This window comes from Scyliorhinus torazame, chromosome 7 (assembly GCF_047496885.1).
Source record: "Scyliorhinus torazame isolate Kashiwa2021f chromosome 7, sScyTor2.1, whole genome shotgun sequence".
Classification (NCBI taxonomy): domain Eukaryota; kingdom Metazoa; phylum Chordata; class Chondrichthyes; order Carcharhiniformes; family Scyliorhinidae; genus Scyliorhinus; species Scyliorhinus torazame.
Window position 1 is genome coordinate 63667446 of NC_092713.1, and position 23730 is coordinate 63691175.

A 23730-nucleotide genomic window follows, 5' to 3' on the forward strand; every position below is an offset into this window, starting at 1 on the left:
TGCCGTCTCCACTGTCCCCAAATCTTCAGTGTAGCCACCACCACCGGGCTTGTGATGTAGTTCCTCGGTGAGAACGGCAATGGGGCTGTCACCATAGCCTGTAGGCTAGTCCCCCTACAGGACGCCCTCTCTAATCTCTTCCACGCCGCTCCCTCCTCCTCTCCCATCCACTTACTCACCATTGACATATTAGCGGCCCAATAATACTCACTTAGGCTCGGTAGTGCCATCCCCCCCCCTATCCCTGCTACGCTGTAAGAATCCCTTCCTCACTCTCGGGGTCTTCCCGGCCCCCACACAACCCATGATGCTCTTTTCAATCCTTTTTTTAAAAAAAGCCTTCGTGATCATCACCGGGAGGCACTGAAACACAAAGAGGAATCTCGGGCGGACCACCATCTTAACCGCCTGCACCCTCCCTGCCATTGACAGGGATACCATATCCCATCTCTTGAAATCCTCCTCCATCTGTTCCACCAACCGCGTTAAATTTAACCTATGCAATGTGCCCCAATTCTTAGCTATCTGGATCCCCAGGTAACGAAAGTCCCTTGTTACCTTCCTCAACGGTAGGTCCTCTATTTCTCTACTCTGCTCCCCTGGATGCACCACAAACAACTCACTTTTCCCCATGTTCAATTTATACCCTGAAAAACCCCCAAACTCCCCAAGTATCCGCATTATTTCTGGCATCCCCTCCGCCGGGTCCGCCACGTATAGTAGCAAATCGTCCGCATACAAAGATACCCGGTGCTCTTCTCCTCCCCTAAGTACTCCCCTCCACTTCTTGGAACCCCTCAACGCTATCGCCAGGGGCTCAATCGCCAGTGCAAACAATAATGGGGACAGAGGGCATCCCTGCCTTGTCCCTCTATGGAGCCGAAAATATGCAGATCCCCGTCCATTCGTGACCACGCTCTCCACTGGGGCCCTATACAACAGCTGCACCCATCTAACATACCCCTCTCCAAAACCAAATCTCAACACCTCCCACAAATAATCCCACTCCACTCTATCAAATGCTTTCTCGGCATCCATCGCCACTACTATCTCCGTTTCTCCCTCTGGTGGGGCCATCATCATTACCCCTAACAACCTCCGTATATTCGTGTTCAGCTGTCTCCCCTTCACAAACCCAGTTTGGTCCTCGTGGACCACCCCCGGGACACATTCCTCTATTCTCATTGCCATTACCTTGGCCAGGACCTTGGCATCTACATTTAGGAGGGAAATAGGTCTATAGGACCCGCATTGTAGCGGGTCCTTTTCCTTCTTTAAGAGAAGCGATATCGTTGCTTCAGACATAGTCGGGGGCTGTTGTCCCCTTTCCTTTGCCTCATTAAAGGTCCTCGTCAGTACCGGGGCGAGCAAGTCCACATATTTTCTATAGAATTCGACTGGGAATCCATCCGGTCCCGGGGCCTTTCCCACCTGCATGCTCCTAATTCCTTTCACCACTTCTACCTCGATCTGTGCTCCCAGTCCCACCCTTTCCTGCTCTTCCACCTTGGGAAATTCCAGCTGATCCAAGAAGCCCATCATTCTCTCCCTCCCATCCGGGGGTTGAGCTTCATATAATTTTTTATAAAATGTCTTGAACACTCCATTCACTCTCTCCGCTCCCCGCTCCATCTCTCCTTCCTCATCCCTCACTCCCCCTATTTCCCTCGCTGCTCCCCTTTTCCTCAATTGGTGTGCCAGCAACCTGCTCGCCTTCTCCCCATATTCGTACTGTACACCCTGTGCCTTCCTCCATTGTGCCTCTGCAGTGCCTGTAGTCAGCAAGTCAAATTCTACATGTAGCCTTTGCCTTTCCCTGTACAGTCCCTCCTCCGGTGCTTCTGCATATTGTCTGTCCACCCTCAAGTTCTTGCAGCAACTGCTCCTGTTCCTTACACTCCTGCTTCCCTTTATGTGCCCTTATTGATATCAGCTCCCCTCTAACCAATGCCTTCAACGCCTCCCAGACCACTCCCACCTTGACCTCTCCATTATCATTGAGTTCCAAGTACTTTTCAATGCACCCCCTCACCCTTAGACACACCCCCTCATCTGCCATTAGTCCCATGTCCATTCTCCAGGGTGGGCGCCCTCCTGTTTCCTCCCCTATCTCCAAGTCCACCCAGTGTGGAGCGTGATCCGAAATGGCTATAGCCGTATACTCTGTTCCCCTCACCTTCGGGATCAATGCCCTACCCAGCACAAAGTCTATTCGCGAGTAGACTTTATGGACATAGGAGAAAAACGAGAACTCCTTACTCCTAGGTCTGCTAAATCTCCACGGGTCTACACCTCCCATCTGCTCCATAAAATCTTTAAGTACCTTGGCTGCTGCCGGCCTCCTTCCAGTCCTGGACTTCGACCTATCCAGCCCTGGTTCCAACACCGTATTAAAATCGCCCCCCATTATCAGCTTTCCCATCTCTAGGTCCGGAATGCGTCCTAGCATCCGCCTCATAAAATTGGCATCATCCCAGTTCGGGGCATATACGTTTACCAAAACCACCGTCTCCCCCTGTAGTTTGCCACTCACCATCACGTATCTGCCCCCGTTATCCGCCACTATAGTCTTTGCCTCGAACATTACCCGCTTCCCCACTAATATAGCCACCCCCCTGTTTTTCGCATCTAGCCCCGAATGGAACACCTGCCCCACCCATCCTTTGCATAGCCTAACCTGGTCTATCAGTTTCAGGTGCGTTTCCTGTAACATAACCACATTTGCCTTAAGTTTCTTAAGGTGTGCGAGTACCCGTGCCCTCTTTATCGGCCCGTTCAGCCCTCTCTCGTTCCACGTGATCAGCCGAGTTGGGGGGCTTCCTACCCCCCCCCCCTTGTCGATTAGCCATCACCTTTTTCCAGCTCCTCACCCGGTTCCCACGCAGCTGTATCTCCCCCAGGCGGTGCCCCCCTGCCCATCCTCTCCCATACCAGCTCCCCCCTCCCCAGCAGCAGCAACCCAGTAATTCCCCCCCCCCCCCCCCCCCCCCCCCGCTAGATCCCCCGCTAGCGTAATTACTCCCCCCATGTTGCTCCCAGAAGTCAGCAAACTCTGGCTGACCTCGGCTCGCACCGTGCGACGCCCCCTCCTTCCTGCTTCTCTATTCCCGCCCTGATTATCATAGCGCGGGAACCAAGCCCGCGCTTCTCCCTTGGCCCCGCCCCCTATGGCCAACGCCCCATCTCCTCCACCTCCCCTCCTCCCCCCATCACTACCTGTGGGAGAGAGAAGTTACCACATCGCAGGATTAGTACATAAAACCCCTCTTTGCCCCCCACATTCGCCCCACCACTTTGTTCGAACGTTCTTTTTAATAACCCGCTCATTCCAGTTTTTCTTCCACAATAAAAGTCCACGCTTCATCCGCCGTCTCAAAGTAGTGGTGCCTCCCTCGATATGTGACCCACAGTCTTGCCGGTTGCAGCATTCCAAATTTTATCATCTTTTTATGAAGCACCACCTTGGCCTGATTAAAGCTCGGCCTCCTTCTCGCCACCTCCGCACTCCAGTCTTGATAAACGCGGATCACCGCGTTCTCCCATTTACTGCTCCGAGTTTTCTTCGCCCATCTAAGGACCATTTCTCTATCCTTAAAACGGAGGAATCTCACCACTATGGCTCTGGGAATTTCTCCTGCTCTCGGTCCTCGCGCCATCACTCGGTATGCTCCCTCCAACGGACCCGCCGGGGCCTCCGCTCCCATTAACGAGTGCAGCATTGTGCTCACATGCCCCGACGTCCGCTCCCTCCACACCTTCAGGAAGACCAAGAATCCTCAGGTTGTTCCTCCTTGCGTTGTTTTCCAGTGTCTCCAACCTTTCCACACATCGTTTCTGATGTGCCTCCTGCGTCTCCGTCTTCACCACCAGGCCCTGTATATCGTCCTCATTCTCTGCTGCCTTTGCCTTCACAACCCGAAGCTCCTGCTCCTGGGTCTTTTGTTCCTCCTTTAGCCCTTCGATCGCCTGTAGTATCGGGGCCAACAGCTCTTTCTTCATTTCCTTTTTGAGCTCTTCCACACAGCATTTCAAGAACTCTTGTTGTTCAGGGCCCCATGTTAAACTGCCACCTTCCGACGCCATCTTGGTTTTTGCTTGCCTTCCTTGCCGCTGTTCTAAAGGATCCACTGCAATCTGGCCACTCTCTCCTTTTTCCATCCGTATCCAGGGGGGATTCCCTTCTGGTTTACCGCACAGTGTTTTTAGCCGTCAAAATTGCCGTTGGGGCTCCAATCAAGAGCCCAAAAGTCCGTTTCACAGGGAGCTGCCGAAACGTGCGACTCAGCTGGTCATCGCCGCACCCGGAAGTCAGGTGCAGGAGTTTTGACTGACTAATGCAAAAAGAAAATAGTTGACTACTCTCAAGCAGTTCAAATATTGATATGCACATGCTAAGTGTGGCAGGACGGTAGCCTTGTGGATAGCACAAATGCTTCACAGCTCCAGGGTCCCAGGTTCGATTCCGGCTTGGGTCACTGTCTGTGCGGAGTCTGCACGTCCTCCCCGTGTGTGCGTGGGTTTCCTCCCACAGTCTAAAGATGTGCAGGTTAGGTGGATTGGCCATGATAAATTGCCCTTAGTGTTGGGTGGGGTTACTGGGTTATGGGGATAGGGTGGGGGTGTTGACTTTGGGTAGGGTGCTCCTTCCAAGAGCCGGTGCAGACTCGATGGGCCGAATGGCCTCCTTCTGCACTGTAAATTCTATGATCTATGAAGTGTAAAAAGATTATGTACTCTTTATTACTGAAGTGTAAAAAGCATTTAAACTTGTATAGTCTTCATTGCAGAGGAAACCTGAAGATGGTGAAAGGGATAACAAAGAACCTAAAAAAGCCAAACAGGAAGAGTCTGCTGTGAATGGTGGCTGTGGGGATACAGCCCATGATAGGAATGGAGTTGCTGAGAAAATGGAAGTAAGTTCACTGAAAGTACAATGTTTTATTTGATTGTTCAAAAACTCCATAGTGACTGATAACTAAAATTTAAATTGAACTGGAAGGATCACATGATGAGATTTAAAGCATTTGCACAAATCCAGAAGTTTCCTGTTAAAACATCCCCAAAAAAACCTCCGTTCAACTTTTACTCTGTCCCTTAAGTGGACACATCATACTCCAGGACCCAACCTGAAGCTAGACTTGGCTCTTTCTTCGTTCCCAGGCAGAAAACTGCTAATCCCCAAAGTGATTTTTCCTCCAATTTCTCCAAACCAAGCTAGGTGTCTCTCACCACTTATCTGCATGCAGTCTTTCACTGAAGCACATGGGTCTTGTATTAAAGTAGAAAAATGCTGAATCTGCCTTGCAATGAAATAACTGGACACAAGTATGACCTTTATACACCCTGACTTTCCTTGCACTTCCCTATGAGACTTGGAAGACTTAACATCAACTCTGCTTTAGTCCAAGTATTAATGGGTTCCAAAATATTAGATCACCTTCCTGATGAGAACCAGTTCTCTTCCCTGACCCTCATTTTGAACCACCAAGCCACCCACATTGTGTTGAGCTGAATGAAGCGTAGGTCACCTGGCCTGCTTCCATTTGTGCAACTATGACTAATTAAGCCAGATTGAGTTGTTGGGTAATTATATAACACCAGTTGTAATTTAGCAGAATGCCACAGGCATTTCTGTAGTATGACTTTCTGCCAATATATTGTACAATTTAGGTTCTCATCACTTGGCAGTATAAGTTTGATCTGAAAGAAGGTTTGGCATGAGAAACCAAGCTAACCTGAGTATTTCCGTACTCTATTGCCGATTTCCAGCATCTGTGGTAGTTTTACTAAAATGGACACGCTGCATGCAAGGATCTGTAACAGCTGATGCAAAGATCCTTCTGGCATGTAGTGTTTGTATTTTGGTCACAGCACAGGTGAGTACTAACAAAAATCTATTTTCTAAACATTGTTCATTGTGGAGTTTAGCAGAAGACCCCTTTGGCACAGGATCGGTTACTGCACCATTACTGAATTAGCAATATGTTACAGTGTTGTAAATGGGTCAAATCATTATTTCCCCTAATTTTCTATTTGATTGAAGAAGCCTTCCTCATTGGTTTCTGAATCCCATACAAAACCTTAACCAGAGTTTGCTTTCCTTTTTTTCTAGTCACAAGAAAATGTTTCTCCGAAGAAATCTGAGGCAGAAGCTCAGCTCAGTGCTAGTTAATAGATGTTCAGATGGCTGGCAATATTCTGCCCACAATGGACTTTTTGTACATAATGTATTTTTTGATTGGCTTTTTTGAACTGTTTTTGTAACACTGGGGAAAATTCAATAAAGATGTAATTTGCAAATATGAGTCTTGGTGTATTTAACAGCTTTGCACACCCTTTTGAATTAGGACTTGAGAATAGTTAAGACCAGTACAGAAGAAGCCCTTCAGACCATCAAGCCTGCACTGACAAATAAAAACAACTCACTTCCTAGTACTTGGCCCATAGCCTTGGAATGTTCTGACATTTCAAGTGCTCATCCAATTACTTTTCAAGATTGAAGTTTCCTGTCTCAACTACCCTCATAGGTAGTGCGTTCCACATTCCACCACCCTCCAGGTGAAATATTTCCTCAATCCCCTCTAAACCATGCCCCTCACATTCAAATATGCCCCCCTTTTAATGACCCTTTCTATCCACTCTGTCCGTGACTCTCAAATCTTGTACACCTCAATCAGGTCTCTTCGCTCCTATTACGATTCCAGACCAAACCCCAACAGTCACTAAAATACTGGACCAAAACCCCAATATTTTAAAGTTATATTTTTGTAAGATTGCAGAAGGAATGATTTGCTCCAGGGATAATTGCCTGAAAAAATAATGCTTTGGTATTTTAAAACCACTTTATTATGAATACAATATTAAACTTTAATTTCACACAAGAACAGCTTAAAATTTCCCCATTAAACAGGAAAAGAAACATGTAGCTTTTAAAACCAGCATAGCATAAAGTAACACTTGCTTTACAGATCAGATTATTGGCTCTGGTTTGAACGCCTGCAGACTTTGGCAGCATAGAACATTACAGTGCAGTACAGGCCCTTCGGCCCTCGATGTTGCGCCGACCTGTGATGCGCCGACCTGTGAAACCACGCTAAAGCCCATCTACACTATTCCCTTATTGTCCATATGTCTATCCAATGATCATTTGAATGTCCTTGGTGTTGGCGAGTCCACTACTGTTGCAGGCAGGGCATTCCACGCCCTTACTACTCTCGGAGTAAAGAACCTACCTCTGACATCTGTCATATCTATCTCCCCTCAATTTAAAGCTATGTCCCCTCGTGCTAGACATCACCATCCGAGGAGAAAGGCTCTCACTGTCCACCATATCCAATCCTCTGATCATCTTGTATGCCTCAATTAAGTCACCTCTTAACCTTCTCTCTAACGAAAACAGCTTCAAGTCCCTCAGCCTTTCCTCATAAGATCTTCCCTCCATACCAGGCAACATTCTGGTAAATCTCCTCTGCACCCTTTCCAATGCTTCCACATCCTTCCTATAATGCGGTGACCAGAATTGCACGCAATACTCCAAATGCGGCTGCACCAGAATTTTGTACAGCTGCAACATGACATCATGGCTCCGAAACTCAATCCCTCTACCAATAAAAGCTAACACGCCGTACGCCTTCTTAACAACCCTCTCAACCTGGATGGCAACTTTCAGGGATCTATGTACATGGACACAGATCTCTCTGCTCATCCACACTCCCAAGAATCTTACCATTAGCCCAGTACTCTGTCTTCCTGTTATTCCTTCCAAAATGAATCACCTCACACTTTTCTGCATTAAACTCCATTTGCAACCTCTCAGCCCAGCGCTGCAGCTTATCTATGTCCCTCTAACTTGTAACATCCTTCCGCACTGTCCACAACTCCACCGACTTGTGTCATCTGCAAATTTGCTCGCCCATCCTTCTATGCCCTCCTCCAGGTCATTTATAAAAATGACAAACTGTGGCCCCAAAACAGATCCTTGTGGCACACCACTAGTAACTGGACTCCAGTCTGAACATTTCTCATCAACCACCACCCTTTGTGTTCCAGCTAGCCAATTTCTGATCCAAACTGCTAAATCACCCTGAATCCCATGCTTCTGTATTTTCTGCAGTAGCCTACCATGGGGAATCTTATCAAACGCTTTACTGAAATCCATATACACCACGTCAACTGCTTTACCCTCATCCACCTGTTTGGTCACCTTCTCCCACCTGTTTGGTCACCTTCTCAAAGAACTCAAAGGTTTGTGAGGCACCACCTACCCTTCACAAAACCGTGTTGACGATCTCTAATCAAATTATTCCTTTCCAGATGATTATACATCCTATCTCTTATAAACCTTTCCAAGACTTTGCACACAACAGAAGTAAGGCTCACTGGTCTATAGTTACTGGGGTTATCTCTACTCTCCTTGAACGAGAGGACAACATTTGCTATCCTCCAGTCTTCTGGCACTATTCCTGTTGACAAAGATGACTTAAAGATCAAAGCCAAAGGCTCAGCAATCTCCCTAGCTACCCAGAGAATCCTAGGATAAATCCCATCTGGCCCAGGTGACATCTATTTTCACACTTTCCAGAATTGCTAACACCTCCTCCTTATGAACCTCAAGCCCTTCTAGTCTAGTAGCCTGAATCTCAGTAGTCTCCTCGACAACATTGTCTTTTTCCTGTGTGAATACTGACTAAAAATATTCATTTAGCACCTCTCCTATCCCTCTGACTCCAAGCACAACTTCCCACTACTGTCCTTGACTGGCCCTACTCTTACAGTAGTCACTCTTTTATTCCTGACATATCTATAGAAAGCTTTAGGGTTATCCTTGATCCTACCTGCCAAAGACTTCTCGTGTCCCCTCCTGGCTCTTCTCTCTCTTTAGGTCCTTCCTAGCTAACTTGTAACTCTCGAGCGCCCTAACTGAACCTTCATGTCATCTTTACATAAGTCTCCTTCTTCCTCTTGACAAGTGTTTCGACTGCTTTAGTAAACCACGGTTCCCTCACTCGACCACTTCCTCCCTGCCTGACGGGTACATACTTATCAAGGACACGCAGTAGCTGTTCCTTGAACAAGCTCCACATTTCCATTGTGCCCATCCCCTACCGTTTTCCTCTCCATCCGATGTATCCTAAGTCTTGCCTCATTGCATCATAATTGCCTTTCCACCCAGATATAACTCTTTCCCTGCAGTATATACCTATCCATTTCCATCACTAAAGTAAACTTAATCGAATTGTCGACACTATCACCAAATTGCTCACCTACCTCCAAATCTAACACCTGTCCTGATTCATTACCCAGTACCAAATCCAATATGGCCCTGCCTCTTGTTGGCCTATCTACATACTGTCAGGAAACCCTCCTGCACACATTGGACAAAAACGGACCCATCTAAAGTACTCTAACTATAGCGTTTCCAGTCAATATTTGGAAAGTTAAAGTCCCCCATAACAACTACCCTGTTGCTTTCGCTCCTATCCAGAATCATCTTTGCAATCCTCTCTTCTACATCTCTGGAACTTTTCGGAGATCTATAGAAAACCCCTAACAGGGTGACATCTCCTTTCCTGTTTCTAACCTCAGCCCATACTACCTCAATAGACGAGTCCTCATCAAACGTCCTTTCTGCCACCGTAATACTGTCCTTGACTAACCATGCCCCACCTTCCCTGAGCTTGCTGAAATATCTAAATCCCGGCACCTGCAACAACATTCTGTCCCTGCTCTATCCATGTCTCCGAAATGGCCACAACATTGAAGTCCCAGGTACCAACCCATGCTGCAAGTTCACCCACCTTATTCCGGATGCTCCTGGCATATCCTCAAATAGTTGCTTCTGTAGCCACCTGGGTTGGCCACTTCCTGACTTAAAATGGAGAACCACGAAGACTGGAGGGAAATTCAGCCAACACAGGCAAAATTGAACAAGTGCAGGAATCCGGTGTATTGAAACAAGCCAAAACCAGACAGCACTGAAACCAGCAGCCATCTGCATAGTAATGAGCGATTCCCAGGCACAATTGAAACACTTAAGGTGAATAAAGCCAAGTCAGACTCCTCGGAGCCAAGACAAAGGAAGGCCAACTGACATTTGGGGACCGCCCAGCGATCCGGGAACAGCTCCAGTATTGGAGAAATCGATCCAAGTGATCGGAACGCAGTTCAATCATTTGGAACCAAGTACGGGGTCCGCCCCAAAGGGCGGGAAGCCCCTGCGGACTATAAAGTGAAGTCCCCAAGTTCAAATCGTCCTTTGGCAGGGTCACTCAGCAACTTGAATCAATCTGTGAGAGTGACCTGTCTAAGCTGCCGCATCAACCAAGTAAGTCTCCAGTCAACGCTCGCTACGAGATAGGCGCTCCTAGCTACAAGTCCGTACCAGCTTTTGAATCCTGCAGACTCAGGACCTGAATGAAAGGCCATTTGTTCCCCTGACCTGGTGGGCCAATTCCGAAGTTCAGTATAGGCCTTTTAGTGATAGGAATAGTCTAGAAAGTAGAGTTACATGCATAAGTAGTGATTTACTGTATATAATATGTTTTGATTTGAATCTTACTAATTGGTGTGTTGAGTTATTGATCATTACTTGAACATTAACCTAGTGGCGGTATCATAAAGATACCTGGCAACTCTAGAGCAAAGGTTAAACAAACTGAGCAAATTACGATTTAAGAGCCAACCAAAAGTGAGCAACATACTTATTCAGGCCTTTTACGGGGTCACCTCTGTTGTAGCCGATCGCTGGGTGCATTTCTGCAAGGGTGCCTCCTCCTACATTCTGTGGGTCGGGAAGGGCTGCTGCGACCGAAGGGTCTACACTCAACTGTGAGCTTCACGTGCTCACTCTCATCCAGGCTGTACATGGTCGCCTGCTGCTTTACTCTAGCAAAGAAGTGGTGGGGGTCTGAGGTGGGGAGGAACGGTGTGATCTTGTTGCACGTGTCCCGTAATTGGGTCACGGTTAAGGGGATGGTGTAAAGAAATTCTGCGTCTCCTTCCGATGTGACTGTGGTGGGTAGTTACTGGATTCATGGGAACCTGATCTATCTGCGATGTGGGGGATTGGGGCGCTGTTCTCTTCTGGGGCTTTCCTTGCGCACATGATCCCTGAACATAATCTATGCGTGGTCTCATTTAATTCTTCCCAATCCGGGCCGTCTTCTGTATCTAACTGGGTTCCAAAGGTGCAGTGGAATCGCAAATTCTGCAGTTCTGCAATCTGCTTCCTGCACTTCGCATGATCTAGTGAGCTCTGTCTGTGCTCCGTGGTAGTATGGTAACATGGGAGTGCTCGTAATGCTGCTTTCAGGTCGCTACACTGCCTTTGCAATGCCTCTACTTGTTTCTCTGTTTCCTCTCTTACCAGGACTGCACGTTGCGTGTCCTGATGGGCCTTTTCGTACTGTCTGGAAGCTGCTTGGGTGTGCCAGACAAGACTGGTGTGCCCACTTGGCATCATCCACCTCTCCGTCCTTGGCTGCTAACTTCCTTCTTAATTCTAGGTTCTCTTTCGCAACCTCACTTACATCGACCTTGCTCATTCGATGTATGCCTTCTATCTCTTTTCGGAGCGTCCGAACTACCTCCTCTGTGCCTCGCAATTGTGCCAGACAGGACACGATTGCCATCAGCTTGCGATCTTTTCCCAAGCTTTCCTTATGAATCTCTGACAGGTTCTCCCACCAAGTATGTCCTATACTCCCAGGTCCTGTTTCCTTATTCTCACAGAATTCACTCCAAAGGGACCATCCTTTCCCTTTGAGGTACTTCTTGATTTCCTCTTCCCAAACGGGACACTGTCCTTCTCTGCTGTTGGTCGCTGCGACCACAATCTTCAGGGTTCATGAGGCGTTGCATTGCCATCCTTCCTCTCTAAATACACAACATTTGGAATGAGGGGTGCTAAGGCGGTGCTGTAATTACGGGTACGGCTTTCGCTATTTTCCAGAATACAAACTCCCGACAGTTTTTTCGCAACAAAAATCTATCAGTTTTACCTTCTAGCCCTGTTAGTTAAGCATGCATTAACACACTTCCGAATTATGAGGATTGATCAGAACTACTTGAACACTTGTGGTTTTTCTGTTCCCAATTGGATTCTAATTCAAATTTTGGGTTCTCCCCGGAGTGGTTAAGCCACTTCTAAGTCTGGTCCCGTCAGGATGTCGGCAGTAATATGTTAACTTTTGGTTGGCTTTTAATTCGTAATTTGCTCTGTTTGTTTAACCTTTGCTCTTGAGTCGCCAGGTATCTTTGTGATACCGCCACGAGGTTCAAGTTTGAGTAATGAACAATAACTCAACACACCAATTAGTAAGATTCAAAACACATTTATTATATACAGTAAGTCACTACTTATGCATATAACTCTACTTTCTAGACTATTTCTATCACTAAAAGGCCTATACTTAGCTTTGGAATTGGCCCACCAGGTCAGGGGAACAAATGGCCTTTCGTTCAGGTCCTGAGTCTGCAGGATTCAAAGCTGGTATGGACTTGTAGCTAGGAGCGCCTATCTCATAGCGAGTGTTGACTGGAGACTTACTTGGTTGATTCGGCAGCTTAGACAGGTCACTCACGGATTGATTCAAGTTGCTGAGTGACCCTGCCAAATAAGGACGATTTGAACTTGAGGACTCTACTTTATAGTCTCCAGGGGCTTCCTGCCCTTTGGGGCGGATCCCGTACCTGGTTCCAAATGATTGGACTGCGTTCCGATCACTTGGATCGATTTCTCCAATACTGGAGTTGTTCCCTGATCGCTGGGCAGTCCCTAAATGTCTGTTGGCCTTCCTTTGTCTTGGCTTTATTCACCTTAAGTGTTTCAATTGTGCCTGGGAATCGCTCATTACTATGCAGATGCTGCTGGTTTTAGTGCTGTCTGGCTTTTGCAAATTTCAATACACATGATTTCTGCACTTGTTCAATTTTGCCTGTGTTGGCTGAATTTCCCTTCAGTCTTTGCGGTTCTCCATTTTAAGTAGGGAAGTGGCCAACCCAGGTGGCTACACTTCAGCTGTGTTTCCACCTCTTGACTGCTCTGCTTTAAATATTATGAATCTTTTCTAAATTATCCTACGGGGAAGAAAACTGCCTTTACTGTGGTCTAAATAAAATCAAACTCTTCCCCCAAAAGTTTTCTAAAAAATCTCAGTCGCTTTGCTCCATCCAGTAATGACATCTCCCCAAGCTGACAAATACCTCTGGGATCTTCTCCAGTCAAACCACTGTGCATTAGCCCAGACTGAAACATTCTTGGTCAATTTCACCTTCTGGATATTTTTTTTTTTAAAAAAAACATGACCACTGCACTCAAAACAGTCTCTGGCTTTTCACCCTTGCCCAATAATTTGGAATCCAATATTCCTAAAATCCTCTGTCACGGCTCCAAAGAAAACAACCTGCGCTTATCCAGCCTCTCTTCATAGCTAAAATGTTCCATTCAGTTGAACGTCTCTGCACCCTCTAGTGCAATCACATCATTGCTATAGTCCAGTGAGCAGAACGGAGTACTCCAGCTGTGACCTAACCAGGTCCTGTACAGCTCCAACATAATCTCTGCTCTTAATCTGACATAAGTGTCCTCTAGTTTCCTTAACTACCCTATTAACCTATCCCGTTGCCTTCAGGAATCTGTGAACAAGATTCCTCTGTTCCTGAGTTTCCTAGTGTCCTGCCATTCATGAGTACTCCCTCATCCTGTTACTCATAGTGCATCACCAGGTTAAATTCAATCTGATAGTTGGATCTTGTACACGATATGGTCACCCGAGGTGTTCTTTCTGCTTTTAAAATTAACTCTTCAATGCCTGTGTATTTTCAGTTCTGCTAAATGGTTCCAGTAAATCAATGGTCAGTAAGTTCTGGTTGTCCTGTTTCTGTTCCCACTTTCCTTTTATTGCTCTCTTTTACCCCAGCCCCCTGTCTACTATTTGTTCTGTGGGCAATGATGCAAGGCACTTGGCTATACCATGATATCCATCTGGCATTGAGTGTTGCTTGCATCCTATGTAAAGTTGGACTCTTGGTAGATGGGATAGTGGAATAACCTAACCCCTTCAAGCACTTTGCCAGTTAATGCAGCTAAACCTTTCATTTCACTTTGCAGGCATGCCTTGCTGGTAGGCAGCTGCTTTGTCTAGCTCTTCTGATCAGAGTTGATGTAAAAAGTTAGCATTATGCCTAGTTGGCCATGTCTAAAATATTCTCCCTTTGGAGCAATTTCAATATATTAGAAAATGCAAAACGGTGTGAAATTGTCTGTATTTCCATTTTGCTTATACATGAATTAGTTGCTGATATTTGACACCATGATGGATACACCTGTGACTGTTCTATTGCTATTTCCTCAGGCTAAAGCTTTAGCACCAATTTGACCCACAGCTCAGCCTCAATCTATAAATCCTACTAACCCAATTATTTCCATCCAATCTTTACTATCTCCATCCTTGATCCCATTACTGCTTACCACTTGTTTAAAAGCAGGTGTTACCCTAGCACAAGTCCCACTTGCCTCAAATTTCCAAACCATTAAAATGTAAAATCCTTGTGCTAAACATGCAGTCTCAGCAGCCTCCTAATACCAACCCCCCCCCCCCCCTTTAGAACCTTTGGTTTTCATTACTTTTGCTATGCTACCCCCTTTCTCTTCTCTTCTGCTTTCTTTCCCCCCTCCCCCTGCCTCCTGTGCACTCTCTTCCTACAGACTCTTGATGTTCCAAGACCACTTTTTTTGATGGCATCAAATTGGGCAGTGCTGTGTTTTGCTGACTTCTTGTGCAGGAAAGGCTTTAATCCTTGAACCACAGCTGATACTGATTCTGTTGTCCTTTGGTATGAAATAGCAATAGCGTTGTGGACTGGTGGCAATGACTCATCAGCAAAGTGAGACTAGCTGTTAAGTTGAAAAACACAAGTGTTATGAAGTGAAAATAAAACTTCCAATGCTCAATATACAACTTTATTAAGGACCTTTTAACATGTGGTATGAACTGTGTATCTTGTGCATCTATAACTGGCATGAATAAGATGTATTTTGGTAATATTAACAGATGATTGTTTGGCTAAGATGAGTGTGAGGTCAGGTGTAATGTCCGGATCTGGTATGCCTCTCTTGGGACCATGAATTAGATTCAATTTGAATTGGATTTTGGAGTAGGCAAGGAGCTGGATTAGGGGTTTGCCCCTGTCCAGTCCACTATCAGCCATGATCTCATTGAATGGCAGAGCAGGCTCGAAGGGCCAGATGGCCTACTCCTGCCCCTAGTTCTTATGTAACTCTGATAAAGTAACAAAAATAAACCGGTGATTTGTTCCAAATTTAATCTGGAATCATGGCTAACTTTCCAGTGCTAGTACTGCTAAACTATTTTCATAATGTGATTGAGGGCAGCATTGTCTCATGGGTTTTGTGGGGCAATAAATTAATCATCAGCCTCTTGTACAGGAAAATTGTTTTGGATTAGGGTTAAAATTCTGCAACTTGCTAACAGCACTGTGTACGCATACTGTGAACTGCAGCAGTTTTAAAATTCATTTATGGGATGTAGGTGTGACTGATCGCATCACCGTTTTTTGCCCTTGAACAGATTGACTTGCTAGGCCATTTTGGAGGGCATTAAGAGTTAACCACATTGGTGTAAGTGTGGAGTTACATGTAGGCCAAACCATGTATGAATGGCAGATTTTCTACCTAAAATACATCTGTGAACTAGATATTTTTTACAACAGTTGATTCATGGTCACCATTAGTCTTTTAATTCCAGATTTTCTTTTTCTTTTGAATTCCAATTTCACCATCTGCCATAGTGGGATTCAAACCCAGGTTCCCAGAGCATTATCCTGGGCCTCTGGATTGCTTGTCCAGTAACTACCCCTATGTCACTGCCTCTCCCGAGTTCAAGAAGCTAGTTCACCACCACCTTCGTGAGGGCAATTATGAATGGACAAATGTTGTCCTAGCCAGTGATGCCCACATCCCATGAAAATATATAAACCAGCTTTAATGGTTTCTTCCCACTCATCCCATGCAGTGTTCATATTTGTCAACTCACTGCTGCTCAGCAATGCGTGTAAAGAACAAAACTGAATAGTGCCTCCAGTTTAAGATGCTGATTTATTCACAGACCTAATGCCTCTGATATTTATGGGAGGGCAAGTGAGGCTGAAAACAGTGAAACAAATAAACAAGCCGGGTGTGCGGAGGCATTCCCAGTTTTAACAGCAGTACCTTCAACATTGTATAGTTCTGCCTCCTTGAAGCAAACCTGGATGTACGTTTGGCACATTTTTATTTTTAATGTTAAGGCCAAAGTTCAAGCGTATATTGTAAATGGAACCTGCTGTTAGAAAGAGTCCACGAGAGATTAGTCCCTTTTGAGAAGTTGAGGGACTACACAAGGGAAATTAGAGGGAATATTTCTTGTTTTATACTCTACCAAAGTTAAACATCTACACCATGTCAATGGTGATATGGAAGCACAAATGTATTGAAGAGAAATGAGACCATGGCTAGGGTATGACTGCTGGTGGTGTGCCAGCTGTATTTGAATAGGTAAGACTAATTATGGATGTCCCAAAGAGCTGGGCATTAGGAAAGATGGAGAGGGATAGTTTGAATAGCAAAAATGAAGACGAAATTGGGGTGGTGCAGTGGTTAGCACTGGGACTACAGCGCTAAGGACCTGGGTTCGAAACCCGACCCTGGGTCTCTGGCCATGTGAAGTTTGCACATTCTCCCCAGTGTCTGTGGGTTTCACCCCCACAACCCAAAGATCTGCACGTGAAGGAGAGACACCCTGAGTGAGATGAGGTTGAACCTTGGTAATTTGGAGCAGTGAGATAATTCGGTGCAGATTGGGAGGAGATACCTTTTCCCTATCATTTTGTTTCTTCTGGCTTGTAACTGTTAATTTACAGGGAGAGATCCAGAGAGCATCCTGGGTAGGTAAGTGATTTTAACACTTTCAAATTGAGAGGGAGAAAGTGATATCACTGTAAAGCTGTGGCCTGATTGACGAGGAGGGAATCTGTTAAATTTGAAAAAAAATAACATTGAAAAACTAATTAAATCTAATTGATTAACTAGATAGAGTAACTAAGCCTGAGTGCAGAGATTAGTATTTAGCATTTAATTTTACAGTAAAATTCTAGCAGGAGGGCCATATAGTTAATCGTAACTGAATCTAAAAACAATTAAGTGTTTATTTTGAATTAATTAACCAGTGCATAAATGTCACTCAGCGGGGTGCACCCTGTTAACTGGGATGTGGCAGATTTGTGACGCTTCCAGCATTCCGGTCGACTACATCTGCAAGAAGTGTAACCAAATGGCAGCTCCTCACAGACTGCGTTGTTCGGTTGGAGCAGCAGTTGGATGCACTTAAGAGCATACAGGTGGCAGAAAGAGTCATAGACAGGAGTTATAGAGATGTGGTCACACCCAAGGTGCAGGCAGACAGATGGGTGACTGCTAGAAAGGATAGGCAGTCAGTGCAGGAATCCCCTGTGCTGTCCCCCTCTCTAACAGGTATACCGTTTGTATACCATTTTGGATAGCCTATCCGAGGAAAACAGCAGCAGCCAGAACAGTAACACCACAACTGGCTCTGTTGCTAAGTTCAGGAGAGCGATAGTTATAGGGGACTCTTATAGTAAGGGGCACAGATGGGTGCTTCTGTGGAAGTGAAAGAGACTCCAGGATGGTGTTGCCTCCCTGGTGCCAGGGTCGAGGATGTCTCTGAATGAGCACAGGACATCCTGGAGGGTGAACAGCCAGATGTCGTAATACACATAGGTACTAACGACATAGGCAGGAAGAGTGATGTCCTGCAGAAGGAGTTCAGGGAGTTAGGCAGTAAACTAAGAAGCAGGACCTCCTTGGTTGTAATCTCGGGATTACTCCCTGTGCCACGTGCCAGTGAAGCTAGAAATAGGAGGAGAGTTCAGTTAAACACGTGGCTAAACCAGTGGTGTAGGAGGGAGGAATCGCAAAGGTAAAAGACCCTGATGGGAGTTATGTACAGGCCCCCTAGCAGTAGTCGATGTGGGGCAGAAAATAAATCGAAAGATAAAGAAAACATGTAAAAAAAGGCAATATCACAATCATGGGACTTCAATATGCACGTGGACTGGGAAAATGGTTAGTAGTGGACCCCAAGAAAAGGAATTTGTGGAATGTTAGAGATTTTGGGGGGACCAGCTTGTGGTAGAGCCCACTAGGGAACAGGCAATTCTGGATTTGGTGATGTGTAATGAGGCAGACCTGATTAGGGATCTTAAGGTGAAGGAACCCTAGGGAGCAAGTAACCACAATATGATAGAATTTACCCTGCAGTTTGAGAGGGAGAAGCTGTAGTCAGGTGTAACGGTATTAAAATTAAATAGAGGTAATTACAAAGATATGAGGGAGGAGCTGGCCAGAGTTGATTGGAAAAGGAGCCTAGCAGGGAAGACAGTGGAACAGCAATGGCAGGAGTTTTTGGGGGGTATTCAGAGAGCGCAGCAGAAATTCACCCCAAGGAGGAGGAAACATGCTAAGGGCAGGACAAGGCATCCATGGCAGACGAGGGAAGTCGAGGACAGCATAAAAGAAAAAGCATACAAAGTGGCAAGGATTAGTGGGAAGCCAGAGGATTGGGAATCCTTTAGAAGTGAGCAGTGGACAACTAAAAAAGCAATAAGGGGAGAGCAGATGAAATGAGTTCAAGCTGGCTAGTAATATGCAAGAAGATGGGAAGAGTTTCTTTCAATATATGAAAGGTAAGAGAGGCAAAAATAGACTGGACCACTGGAAAACATGGCTGGAGAAGTAATAATAGGCAACAAAGAAATGGCAGACTAACTGAATAGTTACTTTGCATCAGTCTTCACAGTGGAAGACACCAGTGGGATGAGCTCCAGGAGAATCGGGGCAGAGTTGAGTGCAGTGACCATCACTAAGGAGAAGGTTCTGGGGAAACTGAAATGTCTGAAGGTGGATAAGTCACCTGGACCAGGTGGACTACACCCCCAGGGTCCGAAAAGAGATAGCTGAGGAAATTGTGGAGGTATTGGTGGTGATCTTTCAGGAATCATTGGCGGCAGGAAGGGTCCCAGGGGACTGGAAAGTGGCGAATGTAACACCACTGTTTAAGATGGGAGGGAGGCGGAAGACGGGAAATTATAGGCCAGTTAGCCTGACTTCAGTCATTGGTAAGATTTTAGAGTCAGTTATTAAAGATGAGATCGCAAAGTACTTGGAAGTGCATGGTAAAATAGGACTGAGTCAGCACGGCTTTGTCAAAGGGAGGTCATGTCTGACAAATCTGTTAGAGTTCTTTGAGGAGGTAACAAGAAAGTTAGACAAAGGAGAACCAGTGGACGTCATTTATTTAGACTTCCAGAAGGCCTTTGACAGGGTGCCGCAAAGAAGATTGTTAAATAAGTAGAGCCCATGGTGTTAAGGGCAAGATCCTGGCATGGATAGAGGATTGGCTGACTGGCAGAAAGCAGAGAATGGGGACAAAGGGGTCTTTTCAGCATGGCAGCCAGTGACTAGTGGTGACTCGGGGGTCTGTGCTGGGACCACAACTTTTAACAATATACATTAATGATCTGGAAGGAGAAACTGAAGGCACTGTTGCTAAGTTTGCAGATGATACAAAGATCTGTAGAGGGACTGGTAGTATTGAGGAAGCAAGGCAGCTGCAGAAGGATTTGGAGAGGCGATGAGAGTGGGCAATGAAGTGGCAAATGAAATACAATAAAGTGAGAGGTTATGCACTTTGGAAGGAGGAATTTAGGCATGGACTATTTTCCAAATGGGAAATGCTTAGGAAATCAGAAGCACAAAGGGACTTGGGAGTCCTTGTTCATGATTCTCTTATGGTTAATGTGCAGGTTCAGTCGGCAGTTAAGAAGGCAAATACAATGTTAGCATTCATGACGAGGGCTAGAATAAAAGACCAGAGATGTACTGAGGCTGTATAAGGCTCTGATCAGACCCCATTTGGAGTATTGTGAGCAGTTTTGGGCCCTGTATCTGAGGCTGGATTTGCTGGCCTTGGAAAGGGTCCAGAGGAGGTTTACAAGAATGATCCCTGGAATGAAGAGTTTGTCGTATGAGGAACGGTTGAGGACTCTGGGACTGTACTCGTTGGAGTTTAGAAGGATGAGCGGGGATCTTATTGAAACTTTCAGGATACGGGGAGGCCTGGATAGAGTGGATGTGGTGAGGATGTTTCCACTTGTAGGAAAAAATAGAACCAGAGGACACCATCTCAGATTAAAGGGACGATCCTACAAAACCGAGATGAGGAGGAATTTCTTCAGGCAGAGGGTGGTGAATCTGTGGAACTCTTTACCGCAGAAGGCGGTGGAGGCCAAATCACTGAGTGTCTTCAAGACAGAGATAGATAGGTTCTTGATTAATAAGGGGTTATGGGGAGAAGGCGGGAGAGGGGATGAGAAAAATATCAGCCGTGATTGAATGGCGGAGCAGACACTGGGCTGAGTGGCCTAATTCTGCTCCCATGTCTATGGTCTCATGCAGGTTAGGTGGATTGGCCATGCTAAATAGCCCCTTAATTGGAAAAAAAATAATTGAGTACTCTAAATTTATTTTTAAAAATGGAAGAAATTGATGTCAATGAAGGGCAAAAACTGATGAACACAAACAAAACAGCAAGAAATGAGTCTTGGAAAGAGCACTTTAAGGAAGAAGTATTTAGAAGAAATTGAATGCTGTACAGTTTTCAGACAAATGATGTTCATGGTTGGAGCCCTGGGTATTCAAATGGAGTGGAGAGGGAAGAGCATGTTGGAGGAATGGACCCTGGAGAAAGTTTGAAACTAGGGTGGGAGTTGGCTAACTGGAAAGATCAAGGTGTTTTTTCAAGTGGTCTATTAAATGAAGTATTTAAGTTGAGCTACAGTGGCTGAAGAGGGAACCACGGGCAAACTTGACAATGTAGCTGGCAAGACAAGTGAGTGGTCAGGAAATTGATGAAGGAAGGCAGCAGATGATGGGTCCTGTGGATAAGCCTTTGGAACTATTGGAGAGATGCAAAAATTCTGAGGTTTGTGGTAGGGGTGCCAACTGTGATTTTTAAGTATAGTCCTGGAGGTTCTATCACATGGCCTGCTCTATGCACTGGCCATCTGTCAGCTGAAACATCCATGCATTGTGCCAAAACCATGTCTACAAAACTCATAGCAGGACTGTCATGGAATGCTCCCCAACTGCCTGGATGAGTGTGTCTCCAACAATATTCAAGATGCTTGACACCATCCAGGATGAAGTAGCCCACTGATTGGCATCCCTTCCACAAACATTTGCTCCCTGCGTCATCAACGCACAATGGCAGAGGTGTGTACCATCTGCAAGATGTATTACAGGATGTATTACAGATGTATTATACAGATGTATTACAGGAAATCAAGGCACTGTAGCATCTTCCATGACCACTACTCTATAGGACAAGAGTCAGAAATACATGAGATCACTGCCACCTGGAAGTTCCCCTCCAAGCCATTCTGACTTGAAACTATATCACCATATAGTTGCGGGGTCAAAATTCTGGTACTCCCTAGCAGCACTGGATGGTCCTGCGCCACATGGACTGCAGCGGTTCAAGAAGGCAACTCACCACCACCTTCTTGAGGGCAATTAAGGATGGGCAATAAATGCTGCCCTAGCCAATGACACTCCACAGCTCATGGGTGAATTAAAAAGTAAATGCGGGGGTCAAGTGATGTGAGCATAGGAAGGCTGTTTTTGCAAGCTCGGCCTCTGCTTGTCTTTTTAATCCTTTATTTTTCCTAGTGCACATTTCATTGTTTTTTGGGGGGGGATTTATATCTTGCCCCTGGAAGATCCTGATTGGTGCTTTGTGACGAGGAGCTGAGATAAATTGTAGAGAATCCTCATTTGACTGGGGGTCAGAGTGGGCTGGGGTAGGGGTCAGAGTGGGCTGGGGTAGGGGTCAGAGTGGGCTGGGATAGGGGTCAGAGTGGGCTGGGGTAGCGGTCAGAGTGGGCTGGGGTAGGGGTCAGAGTGGGCTGGGGTAGGGGTCAGAGTGGGCTGGGGTAGGGGTCAGAGTGGGCTGGGGTAGGGGTCAGAGTGGGCTGGGGTAGGGGTCAGAGTGGGCTGGGGTAGGGGTCAGAGTGGGCTGGGGTAGGGACCAGCTTGCAGTGGCGTTGTTGCTAGTGAGCTTAGCCTTGGCAGTGCTGTGTGCTTCAGGATGATGGCCGCCATTGAGAATGTTCTGGAAGAGGATGTTCGCTCTGATGCTGGTCTTTGGCGCTCACATTGAAAGGTATTCTTTGGAGATTGGTGGAGACGCAAGAGAGAATCCTTGTATTCGATAGTGCACTTTCCCGAGTGGGGGGGTGGGGGTGGCAGCCAAGCAGGTCGAGTCATCAGCCCCGGCTGTGGCCTAGGCTGTGGGTTGCTTGGATGTCGGGGCAGCAACATTCGTTCATTGAGATCCTCGAGAGATCCTGAGAAGTGCTCCTGTCTGGATATTGGCCTTTTTGAGCAACATAGTTGGTGTTATTATCCTACAATTCTTCAATAATCCTGGACATTACTCCCTTGTGATTATGTTGTTGATTATTTATTGTTGGCTTTTTTCCTGTGCGAGACATGCGCAAGAGGGCGAGAGTCGCCTGTTATCCTGTTCGAGCAAAAGCCCTATTGTGAAATGTAGCCTGTGCACAGTTTTACTCCTTTATTTTATTTTGTGCTGTAATCTTTATGTTAATGGGAAGGGAGTGCTTTTTGGACACCTTGGGCGACATTCTCCGACCCCCCGCCGGGTCGGAGAATCGCCGGGGGCTGGCGTGAATCCCGCCCCTGCCGGTTGCCGAAGTCTCCGGCACCGGATATTCGGCGGGGGCGGGAATCGCGCCGCGCCGGTTGGCAGGCCCCCCCCCCCCCGCCCCGCTCAATTCTCCGGCCCGGATGGGCCGAAGTCCCGCCGATAAATTGCCTGTCCCGCCGGCGTAAATTAAATCACCTACCTTACCGGCGGGACAAGGCGGCGTGGGCGGGCTCCGGGTTCCTGGGGGGGGGGGCGCGGGGCGATCTGACCCCGGGGGGTGCCCCCACGGTGGCCTGGCCCGCAATCGGGGCCCACCGATCCGTGGGCGGGCCTGTGCCGTGGGGGCACTCTTTCCCTTCCGCCTCCGCCACGGTCTCCACCATGGCGGAGGTGGAAGAGACTCCCTCCACTGCGCATGCGTGGGAAACTGTCAGCGGCCGCTGACGCTCCCGCGCATGCGCCGCCTGGAGATGTCATTTCGCGCCAGCTGGCGGGGCAACAAAGGCCGTTTCTGCCAGCTGGCGGGGCGGAAATTCCTCCGGCGTCGGCCTAGCCCCTCGATGTTGGGGCTCGGCCCCCAAAGATGCGGAGCACTCCGCACCTTTGGGGCGGCGCGATGCCTGTCTGATTGGCGCCGTTTTGGGCGCCAGTCGGCGGACATTGCGCCGTTTCCGGAGAATTTCGCCCCTTATCTTTTTTATAATGAAGATAAATGGAGTCACGGCAGGGGTTGCGTGGTTGATTGGTCAGGAATTGGGTGGTGGGGACTTCCGGTGACGGCGGGCGGGAGGCGGCTGCACAATGGAGGGCTCCCGGTCGGCAACGGCATTTTCGGGGCTTTCAGCCCGGTCCCAGGGTCCGCGGAGGCGGCAGAAGAAGGGAGGAGGCACAGTGGAGACACGGGAGGAAAAAGGGAACAAAGAAA

At 46.9% G+C, this 23730-nt stretch overlaps 2 protein-coding genes across 4 annotated transcripts in view; one reads left to right on the top strand and one right to left on the bottom strand.

Annotated features, from left to right (window-relative positions):
* nasp (nuclear autoantigenic sperm protein (histone-binding)) overlaps positions 1–6300 on the top strand; it is a 28564-nt gene extending 22264 nt beyond the window's left edge. For 2 of the 3 annotated variants that reach the window (XM_072510814.1, XM_072510812.1), the window contains 2 exons: positions 4776–4913; positions 6113–6300. In XM_072510814.1, the coding sequence (XP_072366915.1) occupies positions 4776–4913; positions 6113–6172 (198 nt within the window). In that variant the 3' untranslated portion in view covers positions 6173–6300. The remainder of the gene's footprint in view (positions 1–4775; positions 4914–6112) is intronic. The other variant, XM_072510813.1, reaches the window with a different exon arrangement.
* An 8387-nt stretch (positions 6301–14687) lies between these two features.
* LOC140426268 (uncharacterized) overlaps positions 14688–23730 on the bottom strand; it is a 48595-nt gene continuing 39552 nt past the window's right edge. The window contains exon 10 of the mRNA XM_072510815.1: positions 14688–14896. Within this exon, the coding sequence (XP_072366916.1) occupies positions 14879–14896 (18 nt within the window). The 3' untranslated portion in view covers positions 14688–14878. The remainder of the gene's footprint in view (positions 14897–23730) is intronic.